The 23190-nt window shown below is 43.6% G+C and overlaps 1 protein-coding gene across 3 annotated transcripts in view; it reads left to right on the top strand.

Annotated features, from left to right (window-relative positions):
- Positions 1-505: 505 nt before the first annotated feature.
- Positions 506-23190, top strand: part of LOC115154583 (M-protein, striated muscle) — a 42431-nt gene continuing 19746 nt past the window's right edge. Inside the window, exons 1-12 of one of the 3 annotated variants that reach the window (XM_029700961.1) lie at positions 555-784; positions 1554-1773; positions 9685-9816; positions 9955-10129; positions 13018-13175; positions 13507-13599; positions 16482-16570; positions 16809-16850; positions 18517-18678; positions 18904-19065; positions 20825-20966; positions 22906-23105. In XM_029700961.1, the coding sequence (XP_029556821.1) occupies positions 1619-1773; positions 9685-9816; positions 9955-10129; positions 13018-13175; positions 13507-13599; positions 16482-16570; positions 16809-16850; positions 18517-18678; positions 18904-19065; positions 20825-20966; positions 22906-23105 (1510 nt within the window). In that variant the 5' untranslated portion in view covers positions 555-784; positions 1554-1618. Of the gene's footprint in view, positions 785-1553; positions 1774-9684; positions 9817-9954; positions 10130-13017; positions 13176-13506; positions 13600-16481; positions 16571-16808; positions 16851-18516; positions 18679-18903; positions 19066-20824; positions 20967-22905; positions 23106-23190 lie in introns of all 3 variants that reach the window. The other 2 variants (XM_029700971.1, XM_029700980.1) reach the window with 2 other exon arrangements.

The following is a 23190-nucleotide window of genomic DNA, read 5'->3' as shown; positions in this document are numbered from 1 at the left end:
GGAGCCAAGACAACCGTTAGTGAAGTGTAGGATATTGATCATTGGCACAATATGAGACGAAAATTACACCATTTATTCCCTTTTAAGATAAAGTCCAAGTTATGGGGTCAGCCCAATAAGATTGATCAGAGTAGTATATAGGGCTGCCAGGCAACCAGATGTTCAGGTGTGAGGCCTAAAGTGACCTTTCTAAACGTGAATATGATACAATGACAAAAACCTTGATAGTCATTAATACATCTAAGGTCTTCTGTACGAGGAAATACCCATGTTTAAATACCAAATGTATAAAGTATTCCATTAATGGGACACTGATGATGAGTTAGGCTATACTCTTTCCAATAAGTGGTGTCAAAAATACAGTAACACTGACTGATGATGAAAGGCTACACATTGTTTGTACAGTAGGCCTTGTCTAAAATATAGGCCAACAGGTAGAGAGAGTAACTTTTGGCTTTGCAAATAGTCGCACTCGTCAATGACCAACATATTCAAACGTCGCTGGAACTAGGTTGGGTCTGCCGCTCTCTTCCTAGAGCTGTGATAGCTTCAATCCGCTATGCACTCGTCTATATTTATCGGGCCTCCACGCCATAAAAGGACGTAACTGCGGTTTGGCCATTCTATAGAGTGCCAATATTATTTTTGTTGTGTAGACGGCTGCCCTGTCCTCTGCTACCGCACCTACCTGCGGCTTTGCCTGGATATCAAGCTTTGTTGACTTACACCTGGAGTTGGATCACTTTTTCCTTTGCTTTCAGCAGTTGGTGGCTTTTGGGCCTAGGTAAGTTATCGCGATACGAGTAACTGTTACGATTTCTGGTTCATCAGCAAAATAGAAGTAACCAGAGGTAATTTTTTCATAATTCGTTGTTGAATATTATTTTATGTTTAGTGTGCATTTTGATGGTGTTATTGTTTGCAATGTGAATCCTGTGCTATGCCAGCCTCAGTCGCACACTGCAATTTGGAATTTCAGATTCACAGGCTCTTCTCATATTAAAATCATGCCCTATTGGATCGAACAACTACTGAACCAGTGCACCTGTTGCCCTCCACTCATGTCAGTTAACATACTATGCCTATTGCCGTTTAGAACAGCCATAAAGTATTTTCAAAGAATCTGGAAATCCATTGGTTTCCTTTAACAGGAAATAGGCTTAGGCTACATCAGTCAAGTTATTTGGAAAAACCCTCAAAATATTTTAATTCTACATCTACTGAATCAATTTGGCAAATTTTACTATCAGGAAAAAGTTGTGCATTTTATTCCTTATCCACTGATGTTGATAGTAGGCTACACTTGAGTTGTGTATAGAGCATGAAGATATTGATCTGCCACAATCAATATAATTTCCCCCCTAATCCAATAGAGACAATGAAGGTCATGACCTTTCCTCTGTGATTATTTCAAGGAACATAATACAATAACAACAAATATCATCAAGACAAACTGTAAATGAAACTGAAACATTAAACAACTAATAGCTTACAAAAGTACATTTCGCAACAATGCTTTAACTGTATTGAACAAAACTATTCTCAAACACTAGCTAAGCAGACAGGCAGACCACAAGAGACTGAGAATTCAGTGCTCGTGCCAGGAACACCGTGAAGGATGTCTGGATCCATACCTTTCTACCAGAAACAGCACCGCCACTATGACCGTGGCTACCGCAGCAAGGAGGTGGGGTCGGCTGTTAGCCAATACCAGTCGAGCAGCAGCTATGCCACCCACAGCAGAGCCAGTGCCAGTCGCAGTGCCAGCAGGGGGTAAGGAGGAGCAGGATGCCCTGCAGCACAGTAGCTCTGGCCCATATCCATGCATCCCCTCCATACTGGTGTTAGAAGATGGCCCTGCTGCCATTGTAACCCCATCACCCCCACCCACCTTACTTCCTATCTCATACTTCTGGCAACTTTTCCCATGCCATCCATGGCCTCCACATCAGTTGGTCATGCTTAGTAACCCTCATTTCTCTGCGTTAAATAATTATTCTTCTACTTCCTGCTTCTACACCTGCGGTATTAATTTTTGACCACTCCCAGTAACATTCTTCAACCTTATCTGTTTTCTCTAAAACCATTCCACAAATATAATATGTCTGTGAATCCTGCATGAAGTTCCAAGTAGCCCGTTGCATGGATACTGTGTATATCGGTGTCTGTTGCACACTGCTCTGTCTGCTTTTGAACTAATGCACTTTTTCTTTTAAGACAACCTTCTCCTAGTTCCCACTGTAGCTCAGTTAACCAGAAATAGAACATCTCAGATTCACATCGGCTAAGTCGTCATAAATGTTTGGTGCAGGCTGGGTATAATCAAGCTTTAAAGGAATGCACTGTGCTGCATAATGAAGTGTTATCGGCCTTTGCCATGGCCTATAGACTGAAATAACATCCTGACCCATGCATACCATGTCTTTGGAAATGTGAGCTGTGGTGTAGATTCTCTGCCCTAGTTGTCTAAACCCCAGTTTTAATGGTTTACTTCCTTGGTCTTGTTTCCCTATTAAGATATTTTATTTTGTTTTTATTTTATTTATTTTTATTTCACCTTTATTTAACCAGGTACGCCAGTTGAGAACAAGTTCTCATTTACAACTGCGACCTGGCCAAGATAAAGCAAAGCAGTATGACAAAAACAACAACAGAGTTACACATAAACAAATGTACAGTCGATAACACAATAGAAAAATCTATATACAGTGTGTGCAAATGTAGGGAGGTAAGGCAATAAATAGGCCACAGAGGCGAAATGATTACAATTTAGCATTAACACTGGAGTGATAGATGTGCAGATGATGATGTGCAAGTCGAGATACCCTCTTGCTCTTTTGCACCCCAGTAAGTAATAATATGGGGATGAGGTAGTTGGGTGTGCTATTTACAGATTGTACAGGTACACAGATCGGTAAGCTGCTCTGACAGCTGATGCTTAAAGTTAGAGGGAGATATAAGAATCCAGCTTCAGTGATTTTATAAAAAACAAAATTGCAATTCGTTCCTGTCATTGGCAGCAGAGAACTGAAAGGAAAGGCTGCCAAAGGAAGTATGGGCTTTGGGGGTGACGAGTGAAATATACCTGCTGAAGCGTGTGCTACTGGTTGGTGTTGCTATGGAGGCGATTCTAGATTTCATTTTGGATTGGAGATGTTTAATGTGAGTCTGGAAGGAGAGTTTACAGTCTAGCCAGACATCTAGGTTTTTGTAGTTGTCCACATATTCTAAGTCAGAACCGTCCAGAGTAGTGATGCTAGTCGGGCGGGACGGTGCGGGCAGCAATCGGTTGAAGAGCATGCCCTTAGTTTTACTAGCATTTAAAAGCAGTTGGAGACCACAGGAGTGTTGTATGGCGTTGACGCTCGTTTGGAGGTTTGTTAGCACAGTGTCCAAAGAAGGGACAGATGTATACAGAATGGTGTCGTCTGCATAGAGGTGGATCAGAGAATCACCAGCAGCAAGAGCGACATCATTGATATAAACAGAGAAAAGAGTCGGCCCGAGAATTGAACCCTGTGGCACCCCCATAGAGACTGCCAGAGGTCTGGACAACAGGCCCTCCGATTTTACACACTGAACTCTATCTGAGAAGTAGTTGGTGAACCAGGCGAGGCAGTCATTTGAGAAGCCAAGGCTATTGAGTCTGCCGATAAGAATGCGGTGATTGACAAAGTCAAAAGCCTTGGCCAGGTCAATGAAGAAGGCTGCACAGTACTGTCTTTTATCGATGGTGGTTATGATATCGTTTAGGACCTTGACCATGGCCGAGGTGCACCCATGACCAGCTCGGAAACCAGATTGCATAGTGGAGAAGGTACGGTGGGATTCCAAATGTTCGGTGATCTGTTTATTAACTTGGCTTTCGAAGATTTTAGAAAGGCAGGGCAGGATGGATATAGGTTTATAACAGTTTGGGTCTAGAGTGTCTCCCCTTTTGAAGAGGGGGATGACCGCGGCAGCTTTTCAATCTTTGGGGATCTCAGATGATTCAAAAGAGAGGTTGAATAGGCTAGTAATAGGGGTTGCAACAATTTCGGTGGATAGTTTTAGAGAGGGTCCAGATTGTCTATCCCAGCTGATTTTTAGGGATCCAGATTTTGCAGCTCTTTCAGAACATCAGCTGTCTGGATTTGGGTGAAGGAGAAGGGGGGGTGGGGGGGGCTTGGGCAAGTTTCTGCAGGGGGTGCTGAGATATTGGCCGGGGTTTTAGGGAGTGTTTGACAGTGATGAGGGGTGGTCGTTTGACCGCGGAACCATTACGCATGCAGGCAGTGATCGCTGAGATCCTGGTTGAAGACAGCAGATGTGTAAATAGAGGGCAATTGGTCAGGATTATATCTATGAGGGTGCCCATGTTTACGGATTTGGGGTTGTACCTGGTAGGTTCCTTGATAATTTGTGTGAGATTGAGGGCATCTAGCTTAGATTTTTAGGACGTCCGGGGTGTTAAGCATGTCCCAGTTTAGGTCACCTAACAGTACCAACTCTGAAGATAGATGGGGGGTCGATCAATTCACATATGGAGTCCATGGCACAGCTGGGGGCTGAAGGGGGTCTATAGCAAGCGGCAACAGTGAGAGACTTGTTTCTGGAAAGGTGGATTTTTAAAAGTAGAAGCTCAAATTGTTTGGGCACAGACCTGGATAGTATGGCAGAACTCTGCAGGCTATCTCTGCAGTAGATTGCCACTTTCGCTCCCTTTGGCAGTTCTATCTTGTCGGAAAATGTTATAGTTAGGGATGGAAATGTCAGGATTTTTGGTGGCCTTCCTAAATCAGGATTCAGACACGGCTAGGGCATCCGGGTTGGGGGAGTGTGCTAAAGCAGTGAATAAAACAAACTTAGGGAGGAGGCTTATAATGTTAATATGCATGAAACCAAGGCTTTTATGGTTACAGAAGTCAACAAAGGAGAGTGCCTGGGGAATGGGAGTGATGCTGGGGGCTGCAGGGTCTGGGTTAGCCTCTACATCACCAGAGGAACAGAGGAGTAGGGTATGGGTACGGCTAAAGGCTATAAGAACTGTTCGTCTAGTGCGTTCAGAACAGAGAGTAAAAGGAGCAGATTTATGGGCGCAGAAGAAAAGATTCAAGGCATAATGTACAGACAAGGATATGGTAGGATGTGAGTACAGTTTAGGTAAACCTAGGCATTGAGTGATGATGGAGGCATCATTTAAGCCAGGTGAGGTCACCGCATGTGTAGGGGTGGAACAAAAGGGCTAGCTAAGGCATATTGAGCAGGGCTGGAGGATCTACAGGGAAATAAGACAATCCCTAACCAAAACAGCAATAGACTAGGCATATTGACATTAGGGAGAGGCATGTGTAGCCGAGTGATCGTAGGGTCCAGTGAGTAGCTAGGCGAGCTGGAGACACACCGATTCAGACAGCTAGCAGGCCGTGGCTAGCAGGCTAGCAGATGGGCCTCCGGGTGACTTCGCAACGGAAGAGCCTGTTGAAACCCCCTTGGACGGTTATGTCGGCAGACCAGTTGTGATGGATCGGCGGGGCTCCGTGTCAGCAGTAAAGGGTCCAGGCCAATTGGCAAAGGAGGTATTGCAGCCCTGGAATTGGCTTAAGGATCTCTTCGGCTAGCTGGGAGATGGGCCTAGCTCAAGGCTAGCTCCAGGCTAACTGGCGCTTGCTTCGGGACAGAGATGTTAGCCAGGAGTAACCACTCGGATAGCAGCTAGCTAGCTGTTATGATCTGGTGTAAAGGTTCAGAGCTTGCTGTAGGAATCCGGAGATGTGGTAGACAAAAGGCAGTCCAGATATGCTCTGGGTTGATATCACGCTGTGCAGACTGGCAGGAATTGACCAGGCTGAGGCTGGCTGATGTCTGAGTTAACGGTGATAACCGCTAGCAGTGGCTAACTGACTCCTAGCTAGTAGCTAGTTAGCTGGCTAGCTTCTGTTGGGGGTTCAAGTTCTAAAGTATAAAAAAAGAGCAGATCTACACCACGTTGGGAGAGGCGGGTTACCTCTGTTCAGTCCGTAGATGGAAATTGAGATAAAAAATATAAATAATATATACGAAGAAAATGATATATACACGGGACAAGACAAAACAGACGTCCGACTGCTACGCCATCTTGGATCATCGACGACCTTGGATCATTGTTCAGCCAGTACATCCATTGGGGGCTTCCTCTCGCACTAAACAAAGATGCTATTTTGCGGGAGTGCATAAGGCTTTTTAGCATGCTTCTCTTAGAGCCTTCTACTGCGTTGTGATCTGGAGACATGGTTTGAAGTTGGCTATGAGTTAAGGTCGTATTTGGGGTCAGCAGCAGGTGGCCTAGTGGTTAGAGTGTTGGGCCAGTAACTGAATGGTCGATGGTTTGAATACCCGAGCCAACAAGGTGAAAAATCTGTCAATGTGCCCTTTCGCAAGGCACTTAACTCACATTTTCTCCAGGGGAAACAGTGTTTAAACCCTTTACAATGAAGATCTATGAAGTTACTATGGCTGAGCCTGTAAAACACCACATTTCACTGCACCTATCAGGTGTATGTGACAATAAAACCATTTTTTTTGGGGGGGGGGAATTCCCAGAACTGTTGAATTCAGTGGTCATTAATCTCTTTCAGTGGTTCGTTATTTGCTGTTTGAATTATTTTATTTAAGGAATAATTGATGACATATAGGGGTATTTACGAGACTATTCTGGCAATCTATGGCCGGCCTAACAGTGGTTGTGACTATATTGAATGACGTGTTGAAATGTTGGTGGTCTCACTCTTATGAACACCTGGCATCTCTAAATACACTGGCCTTGACAGTGTGCATAGTAGGTCAAAGGGTGTCTGTGGAGCTAATAGTCCCTCATTTGGGCTTTTATGGTTGAACCTCATGCTGTCAGGAATTTACCCAGCTTTCCCTGCCTTAGGGTTAGTGACACCATTGGTTGAACCATAGTACTCTACCTTGTCGCAAAGAAATGTACTTATGGTATAGGGAATAGAAATTGTGTATTGACAAAACGGATTCAAATCATACCAAAAAGCCTCAGTAAGTGACATTTTCTCCCCTGTTGATGTTTGAATTGAATAGCCTTTTGCTGTTAATATAGTCTGATGGTGAAATACTAGAAGTTCTGGAGATTTTCCTGGTATTGTGCGGACATACCAATTGTTCCATTAGGAATACTCATTAAATGGGGATTGCCTTGCCTGCATTCCCATTCTCATTCATTCTTATCGTAATCTATCTACATGTATTTATTTATTGGTCCTTATTTGACCAGGTAAGATTACTTATTTTCTTTTACCGCAATGACCTGGAGAAGATTTACAGGGGGAGGAGAGGGGATAAATGAGCCAGTAGGAAGCTGGTGGTGATTAGGTAGCCATGATGGTATGAGGGACAGATTTGGAATTTCAAATCAACTTTTTTATTAGTCACATGTGCCAAATGCAACAGGTGGTAGACCTTAGAGTGAAATGCTTACTTTACGAGCCCCTAGCCAATAATGCAGTTAAAAAAAATATGAGTAAGAATAAGAACCTTTAACATGTCTCCTCCCCTTTACCTACACTGGTTTGAAGTGGATTTAACAAGTAACATCAATAATGGATCATAGAATTCACCTAGATTCACCTGGTCAGTCTGTCATGAAAAGAGCAAGTTTTCTTCACTCAGTGTACATTGTATGCACACATAGGAGATACATATGGCACTGTTTCATATTGTCTAGTTTTTTGTTGTTGTCTATAAGGCACTGTACTGTTAATTACGTGTTGATTTACTTGTGAGAATCAATTTGGTGTAACCTAAATAATGGTTGTGTTGGATGTTTGGTTTGTATTGTCAGGTGTGTGGGTTTTCAGCTGAGATCCTTTGTAAACTCAGCAAAAAAAGAAACGTCCTCTCACTGTCAACTGCGTTTTATTTTCAGCAAACTTAACATGTGTTAATATTTGTATGAACATAAGATTCAACAACTGAGACATAAACTGAACATGTTCCACAAACATGTGACTAACAGAAATGGAATAATGTGTCCCTGAACAAAGGGGGATCAAAATGAAAAGTGGCTGTCAGTATCAGATGTGGCCACCAGCTGCATTAAGTACTGCAGTGCATCTCCTCCTCATGGACTGGACCAGATTTGCCAGTTCTTGCTGTGAGATGTTACCCCACTCTTCCACTAAGCACCTGCAAGTTCCCGGACATTTCTGGGGGGATGGCCCTAGCCGTCACCCTCCGATCCAACAGGTCCTAGACGTGCTCAATGGGATTGAGATCCGTGCTCTTCACTGGCCATGGCAGAACACTGACATTCCTGTCTTGCAGGAAATCACGCACAGAACGAGCAGTATGGCTGGTGGCATTGTCATGCTGGAGGGTCATGACAGAATGAGCCTGCAGGATGGGTACCACATGAGGGAGGAGGATGTCTTCCCTGTAATGCACAGTGTTGAGATTGCCTGCAATGACAACAAGCTCAGTCCGATGATGCTGTGACACACCGCCCCAGACCATGACGGACCCTCCACCTCCAAATTGATCCCGCTCCAGAGTACAGGCCTCGGTGTAACGCTCATTCCTTCAACGATAAATGCGAATCCGACCATCACCCCTGGTGAGACAAAACCGCGACTCGTTAGTGAAGAGCACTTTTTGCCAGTCCTGCTTGGTCCAGCGACAGTGTGCTTGTGACCATAGGCAATGTTTTTGCCGATGATGTCTGGTGAGGACCTGCCTTACAACAGGCCTCAAGCCCTCAGTCAAGCCTCTCTCAGCCTATTGCGGACAGTCTGAGCACTGATGGAGGGATTGTGCGTTCCTGGTGTAACTCGGGCAGTTGTTGTTGCCATCCTGTACCTGACCCGCAGGTGTGATGTTTGGATGTACCTGTGCAGGTGTTGTTACACGTGGTCTGCCACTGTGAAGACGATCAGCTGTCCGTCCTGTCTCCCTGTAGCGCTGTCTTAGGCATCTCACAGTACGGACGTTGTTTATGGTTCATTGAACAAGCTTGGGAAACAGTGTTTAAACCCTTTACAATGAAGATCTGTGAAGTTATTTGGATTTTTTCGAATTATCTTTGAAAGACAGGGTCCTGAAAAAGGGACATTTTTTTTTGCTGAGTTTTATTTTTTGGGGGGATGTTAGTATCCTCAAGTGAGGGACATCAAGGAGATTAACATTCAAAAGCTTGTTCAGTACATCAGGGCAAATTTGGTCATGATCGCCACCAGTTTTTTTTTATTCACAGGACAGGACACCTACTCTCCTATGACCACAATGTTTCATTCCATCTCATTGGTCCTTTTTTAAATGTTTTAAATGTTCGTTGGTCCTATGTTTAAAGAGTTTGATGTATCAAAACTGCACACTGGTGACGACAGACGATCGACCCTGTCTTAATTCTCTTTTATTTTGTCATTACACAGCATGAACAAGCAATGCATATCCCTTATAGCTAGACCAGGTTTGTTGGTAGTCATTGCTCTGCTGTGCAATGGGTTTTCTCTTTCTTCTTTGCACAGTTTGAGATATTTATTAGAAACACAGCTAAACCCATCCAAGCCACCCTCCTTGTTGATGATTAAAATACCCAATAATACAACCTTTCTCCTCCTCATCCAGCCCTTCAGATTACATTGACGTGACTTGATGTTATTACACTCTGTTAGGTTGACACTGCTGTATTGACATTATCCTGTGTCTTAGACTTAGTGCATCGTACTCTGGGCTGGAGGAGAGCAGACTGAGCCCAATCCCCAAGAGAGCCAAGCCCACCCACCTGGCTATGGACAAAGAGAACCAGATCATCGGCTATGTTGTGCCCATCTTCAGGGGCAGGTAAACGAGTCAACGACCTATGAACCTTAGTGATGTGAAGAAGTCAGACATTTTGTTTTCAGTGAGTGATTCTGACCAATGACCATGAAAATGACCCCACTGCCCACTCTCCTCCCTGGCTTTGCTCTGCCACCTTAGTCAGGAGTATGCCAGTGGGCTTTCAGATACGGAGGAGGCCCGGATGAAGGAGAGTGCTGGATACATGGCCCGGAGGAATCTGTTCACCAGTGGGTTAGAGATGGAGAGGACGGAGCAGACGTCTAGGAAGGTGTCCATGCGCCAATCAGCCGAGCACATCTCCCTGAGCAAGAGGGTTAGTGCAGGAGTCTTTGATGTCATAGAGGGAAGTTTTCCTTTATCCCATCACATTGAGGAATACGGCATAATGCGCTCCTTCGTGACATCATAATGGGAATATTGGGTCTTTGTCATGTCATAGATGTCAGTAAGGCTGCGCAATTAATCGAATTCACATCAAAATCGCAATATTGACATGTGCATTATCCATTTTGCAGAAGCATTCAATCTTTTGAAACGCCACTCAGCCGCATGTAACAGGCTCTCCTCTAGCTGTAGTCCAATTTGGTGACCGGAGTATTGGCGAGTGGGTGTGTCGAAAGGAGTGGGTGTATGGAATGCGAATCAGCTAATTGGGCATATTTGTTGCCACTCAAGACTGTTTTATGGGTTTGATTAGGCTGCAGAGCGAACTGAGTTGCTTCTTACTGGGTATCACGATCGTGTTGGCGAAGGTAGCTAACATGCCAATTTCTTTCTCTCACATTATTTTATGTCAAGTAAAATAGCAGCCTACACAAGAAATAACTAATATTGATAACCATCTATATGTCACCTTGATACATACAGCCTACTAATAAATGGGACACAGTGCCCTCCGCTCCAGCTTGACAAGCACTACCATCTGGCAATGGCGTGGGAAGTAGCTACCTAATAGCCTAAATCCAGGGAACAGTCAAAGTATGCAAACCCATGAAGCAACACTACACCCATCAGTACTTTTAATAAAAAAATAAACAATTGAAAGTTTTATAACTGAAAATGCACAATTATTTGTGTTAAACTAACAGTGAAGTCCGACTCATCCTCTGGCTTCGAAACAGAAGTACAAAGTCTCGCGGTATGGTAGATCAATGTAAGGTTGTTTATGGTAAGAAACGTAAGAACAAAAACACAACTCAATCAAAACCGTCTAACCTATAGCAGAGCACTTTTGACACACCCACTCCTTTCCACACGCCCACTACTTTCCTTTCGACTCGCCCATACTCCGGTTGCAATATTGGACTGCAGCTACCCACTCCTCCCTCTTGTAGCTGCGTCACACAAAACCCCACCCCCTGTCACTCAAGCAGTGCAGTTCCTCCTCCTGGTTGTTAGATTCATTCTAAAATTGCATGCTGTTTTGTTAGGTCAAATGCAGTCAACACATTGGGCGGATTAGGTTATGCTCGGGCGAAAGCGGGGAGGGAGGAGCGCCAATCTCAAATCAAACAGATCTGTGCCGCTCGGACATTTTGTCAACAAGGCAGCATGGCGCATCGTCCAGAAACATACACCGTCTCTTTTCCAAAAAATAAATGTTAGAAAATTCTAACTCGTCTTCATTTGGAAGGGAGATAAAGCTTGAAAGCAATCACTTTTGCATGTGAAAACACAACATTCTTAGACTTTGAGTGAATCCTACTCATTACTCCACGTGCTCCTACGTCACTTTGTTTTGAGACGATTTCATGGTTTGTTTTGAACGGGGCACCTGGCTCACGCCCGGGAGGCAGACCAGTTCCAAAACGAATGCAATCAACTATTGCCCGGTGCAAATCACGCCTACACAGGTACCAGGTGAGATTAATCAAACCCCCCTATTTTTCCAAACATGAACTTTGCTTCTTTAAATATAAATAATTGTATTTCTAGAATTCCAACAGTTCACCGAAGTGTTTGGAATGATATCGCATGTCCAATCGCAATATTTGATCAAACAAATCGCAATTAGATTTTTTGGCCCATATCGTGCAGCCCTACAGTAGATGCCGGAATTCCTTTGGGGAATGCTGGATAATGCTCTCCCTCGTAACATCATAATGGGGTAGTTTGATGACTTCTGACTGAACAATACATTCTCTTGTTACACCACAGAGCGACATTATTTCCCTCATTGACAAAGAGAAGAGTACAGATGTATGATCTTAATTTGATCAACATTTTGTTTATTAGACAGCAGTAAATGCAAACTTGTAATTTATTAAAGGTTTTAAAAGGCTTCTAAAATAGAAAATAAATGATAAATGAATGTTTACTGGTCATGAAAAGCATGCAGTTACTTGCTGTATAACTCTGATAGAGCTAAATGTGGAATAATCGTAAATGTGTAGTTCTGACAATACTCTTCTTCAAGGTGATGATATTAAAACCAAATAGTTATAACATTTATTTAACAATCCCTTAAACGGCACGTAGTTATCAATGGTTTTAGCGGAGCTGGGGTCTCCTTGGCCCCCAGCAGCCAAATCAAACGCTCTGCACCGTTTTACACTGTAACATGTTATTGATAAAGACCTTTTCACCTTTATGACATCACAGAGAAGAATATTCATGTTTGTCACATCACAGAGGAGAATAATCACTAAATTGCTATCATAGATGGGAATACCATAAGAAATATATTAGCAAAGTATCACAGGAAATGTATTGTCATAAGAGCAATGTTTCTTTCCATGGATTAATTCTACTCTGCTTCCCCTTCCCTTGGAAGGTTATTTGTGTCCCTCATTCAAATGTTTATGTCAAGGAATATCCTGCCCCATTCACTAAGGAGGATCATAAAAGCTACAGTGTCCCTTGATTGGGGCACACACTCAGACTATCACCTTTCTGCCAGCACGTCATGCCACTGGGTGATACATTCAGTGTTCAGAGAGCATTATAGGATTATGTGTTAAGGGTTATTGGATTCTGCTCTAAGACATGAATTGCCAAGCAAATGCCTTGTAAATGCTTTGTGTTTGCTTCAAGGATGCATCGCAAATGTTTTATGAATTCATGGGGAATGCTTCAAATGTTTTCTACAGGCTTCTGGAGGTATAGTGTTTTACAGTTGCACCTGAGAATGTGTTATTGTAAAGGCTCTATAAATGCCATACAAAGGCTCTATAAAGGTTAATTGAACACACTGATCCCCAGATCTATGAGAACGAGGAGTACCACAAGTGTATGAATGAGGATAGCCTGATGCATGCCCCGGAGTTCGTGATTAAGCCTCGCTCCCACACGGTGTGGGAGAAGCAGTGTGTCAGGCTGCACTGCACCGTCTCTGGATGGCCTGACCCACGGGTTATCTGGTGAGTACTGCACACATACACACTTACGCACGCACACACACACCACCCTGGATAAACCTTGACATGACCAACTGATCACTAACACAATACACACCAAATCAATCCCTTATGGATAGAGCATCAGCAATTGTTGTCCTCTCAATCCTATCCTCATGTCATTGCACTAAAACACTATAAAACACACTATACATCTCTGGTGTCTACCTAGCTTCCCTTTCTTGTTTCTCCTGATTCTGTACTTTTTAAACTCTATTTTCCTCCTTTTCATCTTTCTCTCTGCTTCCCTTCCCTTGCCTTCTCTTCTCTCCTCCTGTCCTCGTTTCACAACAAGGTACAAAAACAATGTGACAATCGATCCAATGGCCCGCCCCGGCAAGTATAAGCTACAAAGCAGCTACAACGTGCATTCACTACAGATCGACAGGTAGGCACCCCCCAAAGCCACAGGATCTTTCAGTATGTCTCAATCGTCCCAGAGTAGGAGTGCTGATTTAGGATCAGTTTTTAGTTTTAGATCACAATTAATTAGATTACACGGACAGTGGAGCTCTGATCCTAGATCAGCGTTCATACTCTAAGGGTGCTTTCACACTTTGTTCCTTTCAGCTGATTGTTGTGTACTGGGTGTGGTTGCGTAAGTTTATGTGCAGTGTGAATGCTCCAAAGGAACTCAGACCCCTCAAAACAACCCCAAAGCGAACCAAACTGAGACCATCTCGAGAGCTGGTCTGAGTTCGGTTCACTTGAAGTCTCCGGTTTGGTTCCCTTTTTTAGTAGAATGTGAACACAAAGCTTACCAGGTTCACTTATTATTATTCTCACACCTAGCACTAGGCTACTGCAACACAGTTTTCCCTGCTATAGCCCCTCACATTGGTGCCAAAAACAAATGTGCAGGTTGGCAGTACAATTTGGAGTACACAATTTTCAATTAAAGCATTATTTAATCTGTAATTATTCTTCTGCCATTTATCCTGTTACCAGTCATTTTTACATGTAAATATTATATTTGATTATAATTTGTATTATTATTTTTTTAACTGAATGCAAACTATTAGCTTCCAAAATGTATATAGGTATATCTCTGTCTGTCCGTTAACAGGTTCTGATGGTATGGCTTGTCGTGCACTGTATTTACCCAGAGTGCATTTTTTATTTTTTTTATTTTTATTTATTTCACCTTTTATTTCACCTTTTTATTTAACTAGGCAAGTCAATTAAGAAAAAATTCTTATCTACAATGACGGCCTAGAAACAGTGGGTTAACTGCCTTGTTTAGGGGCAGAAAGACAGATTTTTGTCAGATTTTTGTCAGCTCAGGTATTCAATCTAGCAACCTTTCGGTTACTGGCCCAACGCTCTAACCACTAGGCTACCTGGTGCCCCAAAATGAGGGGCATTGAGTGAATGTTGGAAAAATATCTTGTTTCCTTTCTAAACATAGCAATGTCAATGCAAACAGGACTCGGGCCACAAAATAGGTGAAGTTAACTAGCAAAAGAGTTGAGTCCTCATTCAAAGGTAAGGGCAGTGTGAATACAAAGAACTGAGTTATTTTGCTTATTTCCTTTTTACCCCAGAGTTCACTTTAAAGAGGACTGAGATCAGTTATTAACGAAGTATATATGTGGAAACACCTTGACACTTCATACATAGGGGCCAGGTCTTCTCTCTGTGGTGGCTCATTGCTGTGAATTAACAGATACTATTAAATAACAGTCATCTCTGGCCATGGTATGATGTCACCACCACGTCCCTAAAGCCTCTTAAGGATCCGCCCCTTTTTTTAAATTTTCGCCTAAAATTACATACCCAAATTTAACTGCCTGTAACTCAGGACCTGAAGCAAGGATATGCATATTCTTTATACCATTTGAAAGGAAATACTTTGAAGTTTGTGGAAATGTTAAATTACTGTAGGAGAATATAACACATTATATCTGGTAAAAGATAATACAATGAAAATATATATATATATATATATATATATATATATATATATATATATATATATATATATATATATATATATATATATATATATATATATATATATATATATAGTTTTTTCTTCGCATCTTTGAAATGCAAGAGAGAGGCCATAATGTATTATGCCAGCCCAGGTGCAATTTAGATTTCAGCCACTAGATGGCAGCAGTGTATGTGCAAAGTTTTAGACTGATCCAATGGACCATTGCATTTCAGTTCAAAATGTTGAATCAAGACTGCCCAAATGTGCCGAATTGGTTTATTAATACATTTTCATGTTCATAACTGTGCACTCTCCTCAAACAATAGCATGGTATTATTTCACTGTAATAACTACTGTAAATTGGACAGTGCAGTTAGATTAACAATAATTGAAGCTTTCTGACAATATCAAATATGTCTATGTCCTGGGAAATGTTCTTGTTACTTACAACTTCATGCTAATCACATTAGCCTACTTTAGCTCAACCGTCCTGCGAGGGACCCACCGATCCTGTAGAAGTTCACCCCTTCACGGTGTAATACAATCACCACTCTCAGGAAAGGTCATGGTAGGCCAGCGTGTGTGGGCATACTGACAACCTTGGGAATGCTTGGATGGGCTCACACTGTGAACTCATGGGACAGTGGATTACAGTTGTTAGAAATATGATTTGAAATGTGTGAAATCAAAACCTCTCTCTGACTCACACTGTATCTGTTGGTCTGTCTGTCCGTCTGCCTGTCCATCTGTCAGTGCCCTGAGCTCTGCTAAGTATAGACAGACACCAGAAAGCTGTTGGTGAAGGCTATACATTATCCGGGCCTTTTCCCAGCTTGCCTTTTGATAACAATGAGGACGTCAAAAGATAAATTCTCTGGAGATAGAGGGATCCTGTTGTGGCTTGTTTTAGGTCATTTCACAAAGGACTAAACACTTAAGTGTCTCGAGCTGTTTCAGACAGAACAGCTTTTTAAGTTCTCTCAGTCTCAAACTCAACCATACATGTTGTGTGTACTAAGCATTATAGGTAATCGGCTATGGAAAGTTGGATAGCATGTTTCCGTGACAGACTCTAACCACACAACTTTCATACAGAAACCCATACCACCTGACACGTTATGACATCAGTGTCTATTTATTCCCAGAGTATTCCCGGCCTGGAGTTCTGGAGCATTTTACAGTCCCAGCTCACATAGCTGTGTGTTGATTTATATGGCTGAGTTGGGAGGGGTGGGATATTTATGTACACGTGAACCATTAGGAGACAGAAACGTGTGTGTGTGTGTATACGAGACATTGATTCAGCTGGTCTTCTCTCTCTCTTCTCGTTTCAGATGTGATTTTGATGATACTGCACAGTATCGTGTTTCTGCCATGAACAGCAGGGGAGAACTCTCTACCTTTGCCTCTGTCGTTGTTAAGAGTATGTTTATAAAGTCTAGTTCTCAAAGTCTTGTGCTTCCACAATAAACGAGACAATATTCCCCAATATCACCCCATTGAGTAGATACAGTGATTAACCTAGTTTACTATCTTTCTTAGTGCTGCTTTATCTTGGTCCAGTTTCAAGTCTCCTCTGTGTAAAAGGATCACATATTTCTGTTGACTACAACACAGCAATAACATGCTAATAATAAGTACCTGTGTTCATTCTACTCTAGGATTCAAAGGAGAGGTAGACGAGACTCTCCCCATGCCCAGACGTAAGTCAGAGGAATATCATTTATTGGAAAAATATACTCAATACTCATAATATATTTTATTAATATCCATCCATATGTATTTATGGATGTGTGCATACCACCTTACTAAACAGTATTAACATAACCTATTCACAGTATGCTAAGCTGGAACACTGTGGTGAGTTTTGAGGAGGGGGCTAAAGGGAGGCGGTGGGGGGGACCTGGGGATGCTATGGGTGCTATTGCACGAACAGCTTTTTCGTTACCTTGACGCTGGGCGCAGGAAAGTCAACAGACAACGAAAGTAACAGGGTCACTAAAGCTCTGCGCTGTTTTGATGACGTTTTGGTCAACTTGATGAATTCACTGAGTGTCACTCAATGTGTATGCATGATCCCTATTATGTGCATCTGTTTGGAAAGATCCTGTGATAATCTTTCCAATGCCTGGGAAAGACCCACTGATGGTTCAGCATGACAAATGAGGCACTTTTTTTGTCATAAACAACAGAATACCTGAACATTTTTGGCAAGTGTGGGGTTTTTGAAATTGTATGCAAGTCAATAGAGCCTTGAAAGTTAAATACTGTAAACTAGAGTGACATAGAGAATATATTAAGTCATATCGAGACATATACACTGTAGTTTAGAACCTGGATCATTGATTTTAGACTATAGATTACTGCACTTAGTAGTTGTTGATTAGTCACATTGATTACCCTTTTTTAATTCATAAACAGGACTTCGATTCTAAAATCGGACACATGTGGGTTTGAAGTCTTTAACTCCTACTGGGTTTAATATGTCAAATGTGCATCACTGGCTACTGCATGATGTGACCCCCAGTTTCCCCAGTGCTGTTTGTACACAGTCTGTAGTGACTCTTTAGTGTCTGAACACTGTACTTAATGTGGTTTTTGTGTTGTCCTTCCTTTACATTGTCTCCCTGTACACGCCTCTGTCTGTTTGAAGATCTTGGCCAGAGTCTGTGTAGGGTTCTTGTTATTTCACTTGTTCTTGGGATAGGAAGGGTAAAATGTAATGCTACCGGATAATATTTAGTTACATCATCAATCATACCAATGTGTCTAAAATGTATTTTGTAGCTCAATAAAGTTACTATAAGATGGCCGTGAATGTGAGAAAATGCTATAGGCCAGTGTTTCCCAACTCTAGTCAGTACCCCAACAGTACATATTTATGTTATAGCCCTGGACAAGCAACCCTGATTCAATTAGTCAACTAATCAAGCCCTCAATTAGTTAAATTAGGTGTGTTTTTCCCAGGGTTACAAAAAAAGTGTCCTGTTGAGGGTACTTGTGGACACTGCTATAGGAGATACTGACTTTGGTTTTTGGACACGTGCAAAAAAAAAAATATTTTGGAATTTGGGTGAACTATCCCTTTAAGAGCAGTAACTTTCTCTTCGTTCGTCCATCCCTTTTGATTTAAATAATAATGCAGACAGGTGTCTTATTGCAGCTCCCCGCACCTCTCTGATTCAGAGGGGTTGGATTAAATGCGGAAGACACATTTTCAGTTGAATGCATTCAGTTGTACAACTGACTAGGTATCCCCCTTTACGTTCCCTAAATTTGAGGTGTCACACAACGCATACTGTTGCATGATGGGAACAAAATAGCAACCTGACCTCTAACCTTATGTTACTTGATGCTCCTTCCTGTCAGATGGCATCGTCTCTGAGTATGGCATCACCTTCGAGACCCACATCGTGGACGGGTTTGGCGTGTCATTCGGACGGGAGGGTGAGACCATGAGCCTGGGTGCCATGGTCATCATTTCCCCCAACCTGGCACGCTACCAGCCCGAGGTGCAGTGGTACAGAGACGGTAGGTGAAGCCCCAGAGCTCTAGGAACTCTTGGCGGAGGTTTAATAAGGTTACATGGACAGGGAAGATCTGATCCTAGATCAGCACACCTATTCTGAGCTAGTTGATACATACGCCCCTGGGCTATGGGATTTATTTGAGATGCTCCTTGATGAGGAAGGCCTCTGACGATGATAGGGCAGCCATTTTAACCTTATCTCTCTCCTTTGCTTCTTTGTCTATCAGATGTTCTTCTGCAGCCCTCCAAGTGGTGTCAGATGCACTGGAGTGGAGACAAGGCCACGCTGACCCTGACACACCTGAACAAGGAGGACGAGGGTCTCTACACCCTGCGCATTACCACCAAGACTAAATATGAGACATATTCTGCTTACGTCTTTGTCAGAGGTGGGGGCCTTACTATGAGCAAAACTGAACACCACTGCTCTCTGCCACATTATCACGCCTCAGTCTATTACATGCCTTGTTTACTGATTCGCAAGTTTAACTGATTTTATTTTTCACAGTGTGTGTGTGTTTGAGTGCAGACAGCATGGCCACTTGTTTACCCCCTCTCTGTTTCCATTGGCCTGTCTCATGTTATATATGTAGTGTGATTAACTGTTTATCGTCAACGTCACACAGACATCTCAACTGGCACCAGATAACAATGTAATCATGGTCCATGTGTTTGTTTGTTTGTGTGTTTGTTCTTAAATATACATTGGAGTTGAACCATAGCAGTCTCTGGTTAAACTTACCTCCACATATAATGGAACTCACTCATTATGACTATAGTAGAGTCAATCAACTCCTGTCACAATCTCTGGCCTGGTTTTGTATAACATGGAACAAATGATGCACACAGACACCGCCAACTTATTCATTAAGGTAAACTCTTAGAAAAAAAAGGTGCTATCTAGAACCGTGTCCCCATATGAACCCTTTTTTGGTTCCATGTAGAACAGTGGAGTCTTCTGAGGGGAGGATGGCTCATCATGTCTGGAACGGAGCGAATGGAATTGCAAACACATGGAAACCATGTGTTTGACGTATTTGATACCATTCCATCGATTCCGCTCCAGCCATTACCACAAGCTCATCCTCCCCAATTAAGGTGCCACCAACCCCCTGTGATGTAGAATCCTTTTTAGAGGGTTCTACATGGAACCCAAAAGGGTTCTCCTATTGGGGACAGCCGAAGAACCCTTTTGGAACCCTTTTTTCTAAGAGTGTATTGACCTCCTCTGTTGTTCCATGTTACTCATTCTCTTGCTAACAGATGAAACGTGCTCTGTACAGTGTGGATGGAAATAGGCCTTACTCTCTCTGTCAAGGTTCAGGGTTGCTCTGTAAAGGAGAGGCCATGTACTGTCGCTCTCTGTGGACACAGAGACCCCATTGCAGTCGAGAGACGGACAAGGCTAGGCTCTTCTCAGTGAGCTCAGATATGGAATTAGTTTGGCTGGGAACAGAGGTAGATACTGTATATATCTCTTCTTCCAGGAGAGACAATTGCCTGCTGAGTGTCCTTATAAGCCAGTGGGCTTTCTTGTTCTCTCTCTCTCGCGCTCAATCTTCATCTGTCTCTCTCACTCTCGATCTCTTACACACACACACACACACACACACAAAATAGTCCTACAGTATATATAGCTAACGTAGACATATACATAGACATAAGTGGCTAATTTTGTTTCTCACTTTATTGAAAGCATGTGTTCTGTCTTTTTAAGCATCACCTCTCTTAACCCCTTTAACTGAGAGGCATGCTGCTGCTAATACTGGGATGCGTTTAACTTAAAGACTAGTAGCATTCCTGGCACTTAGCTGTAGAGCCACGTAGTTCAGCAGGGGGGTACAGCACTGTATATGTAGGCACTGTATCAAAACAACAAGCCTCAATCAAAATACTGTACACTATAGAGATCTTATAATGCACCATGGATTCTATATGTAATTCTATGCCTTATAACTCAATACAAAAAGTTAAGGACATGTACATTAACTGTGTTCTGTACATACTCTGGTTGTGTGTTTTGTGTTAGCCTGATAAGATATTGTTACAGTGTGTGTGTGTTTGCGAGAGAGGGAGAAATAATGAGAAGGGAGGAAGTAAATACTACACAAGGACATTTGACTGGCAATGTGTATGTTCCTGTATCAGATGCCGATGCGGAGGTGGAGGGAGCCCCTGGTGCCCCACTGGATGTGACGTGTCAGGACGCTAATAAGGATTACGTCATCGTGACCTGGAAGCAGCCGGCTGTGGACGGTGGCAACTCCATCCTGGGCTACTTTGTGGACAGGTCAGTACCATCACCCATCACTACATGCCAGTTCTGGTAGGGCCCCTAACATTTACATTACATTTTACATTTAAGTCATTTAGCAGACGCTCTTATCCAGAGCGACTTACAAATTGGTGCATTCACCTATAATATCCAGTTGAACAAACACTTTACAATAGTGCATCTAAATCCTTTAAAGGGGGGGGTTAGAAGGATTACTTTATCCTATCCCAGGTATTCCTTAAAGAGGTGGGGTTTGAGGTGTCTCCGGAAGGTGGTGATTGACTCCGCTGTCCTGGCATCGTGAGGGAGATTGTTCCACCATTGGGGTGCCAGAGCGGCGAACAGTTTTGACTGGGCTGAGCGGGAACTGTGCTTCCTCAGAGGTAGGGAGGCGAGCAGGCCAGAGGTGGATGAACGCAGTGCCCTTGTTTGGGTGTAGGGCCTGATCAGAGCCTGAAGGTACGGAGGTGCCGTTCCCCTCACAGCTCCGTAGGCAAGCACCATGGTCTTGTAGCGGATGCGAGCTTCAACTGGAAGCCAGTGGAGAGAGCGGAGGAGCGGGGTGACGTGAGAGAACTTGGGAAGGTTGAACACCAGACGGGCTGCGGCGTTCTGGATGAGTTGTAGGGGTTTGATGGCACAGGCAGGGAGCCCAGCCAACAGCGAGTTGCAGTAATCCAGACGGGAGATGACAAGTGCCTGGATTAGGACCTGCGCCGCTTCCTGTGTGAGGCAGGGTCGTACTCTGCGAATGTTGTAGAGCATGAACCTACAGGATCGGGTCACCGCCTTGATGTTAGTGGAGAACGACAGGGTGTTGTCCAGGATCACGCCAAGGTTCTTAGCACTCTGGGAGGAGGACACAAGGGAGTTGTCAACCGTGATGGCGAGATCATGGAACGGGCAGTCCTTCCCCGGGAGGAAGAGCAGCTCCGTCTTGCCGAGGTTCAGCTTGAGGTGGTGATCCGTCATCCACACTGATATGTCTGCCAGACATGCAGAGATGCGATTCGCCACCTGGTTGTCAGAAGGGGGAAAGGAGAAGATTAATTGTGTGTCGTCTGCATAGCAATGATAGGAGAGACCGTGTGAGGATATGACAGAGCCAAGTGACTTGGTGTATAGCGAGAATAGGAGAGGGCCTAGAACAGAGCCCTGGGGGACACCAGTGGTGAGAGCACGTGGTGCGGAGACAGCTTCTCGCCACGCCACCTGGTAGGAGCGACCTGTCAGGTAGGACGCAATCCAAGCGTGGGCCGCGCCGGAGATGCCCAGCTCGGAGAGGGTGGAGAGGAGGATCTGATGGTTCACAGTATCAAAGGCAGCAGATAGGTCTAGAAGGATGAGAGCAGAGGAGAGAGAGTTAGCTTTAGCAGTGCGGAGAGCCTCCGTGACACAGAGAAGAGCAGTCTCAGTTGAATGCCCAGTCTTGAAACCTGACTGATTAGGATCAAGAAGGTCGTTCTGAGAGAGATAGCAGGAGAGCTGGCCAAGGACGGCACGTTCAAGAGTTTTGGAGAGAAAAGAAAGAAGGGATACTGGTCTGTAGTTGTTGACATCGGAGGGATCGAGTGTAGGCCTTAAGGTTAGGCTCCACAATGCCACCTGGATGAGAGACCTCAGAATGGAGTGGAAGGAAAAATCCTTGGCTTATCATGACACAGCTAGGAAAATGTTTCTCTCCCTTTTAGCACCCCTTGTACTGCCATTCACTTCAGTTACAACTGCAGATAACCTAGAAGAAGAGGGACAGAAGTTTTTCCTGATCATGTGACCTGACCTCTAAAAAAACGTGACCATGTGAAATGATCTCATTATGGGCTATGACAAGGGCCCAGAGTTTTTCCCAATCTTACCAATAGACCTAACTCTGGGCCTTATCAAGAAGCCCTTACCAAGTTTGTTATTGAATGGCTGATGGCATGAATTCTGTCTCTTTGCGCCCTGTGTTCAGGTGTGAGGTTGGTACCACCCACTGGAGCCAGTGTAATGACACCCCCATTAAGTTTGCCCGGTTCCCTGTGACGGGGTTGGTGGAGGGGCGCTCCTACACCTTCCGTGTGCGTGCCGTCAACAAGTCTGGCATGAGTCGGCCATCCCGCACCTCTGAGGTGGTGGCAGCTATGGATCCTGCCGACCGCGCACGTATGAGAGGTATGGTGGGCACCCCCATCTGGCATTTGCCCCTCCCTGTCTGTCTTCTCAGATATTGTCTTATGGTACTGCTAAATTCTTATAT

Source organism: Salmo trutta, chromosome 2 (genome assembly GCF_901001165.1).
Source record: "Salmo trutta chromosome 2, fSalTru1.1, whole genome shotgun sequence".
NCBI lineage: Eukaryota > Metazoa > Chordata > Actinopteri > Salmoniformes > Salmonidae > Salmo > Salmo trutta.
Note: the sequence above shows the minus strand (reverse complement) of the source record. Positions and strands in the feature narration are given on the sequence as shown.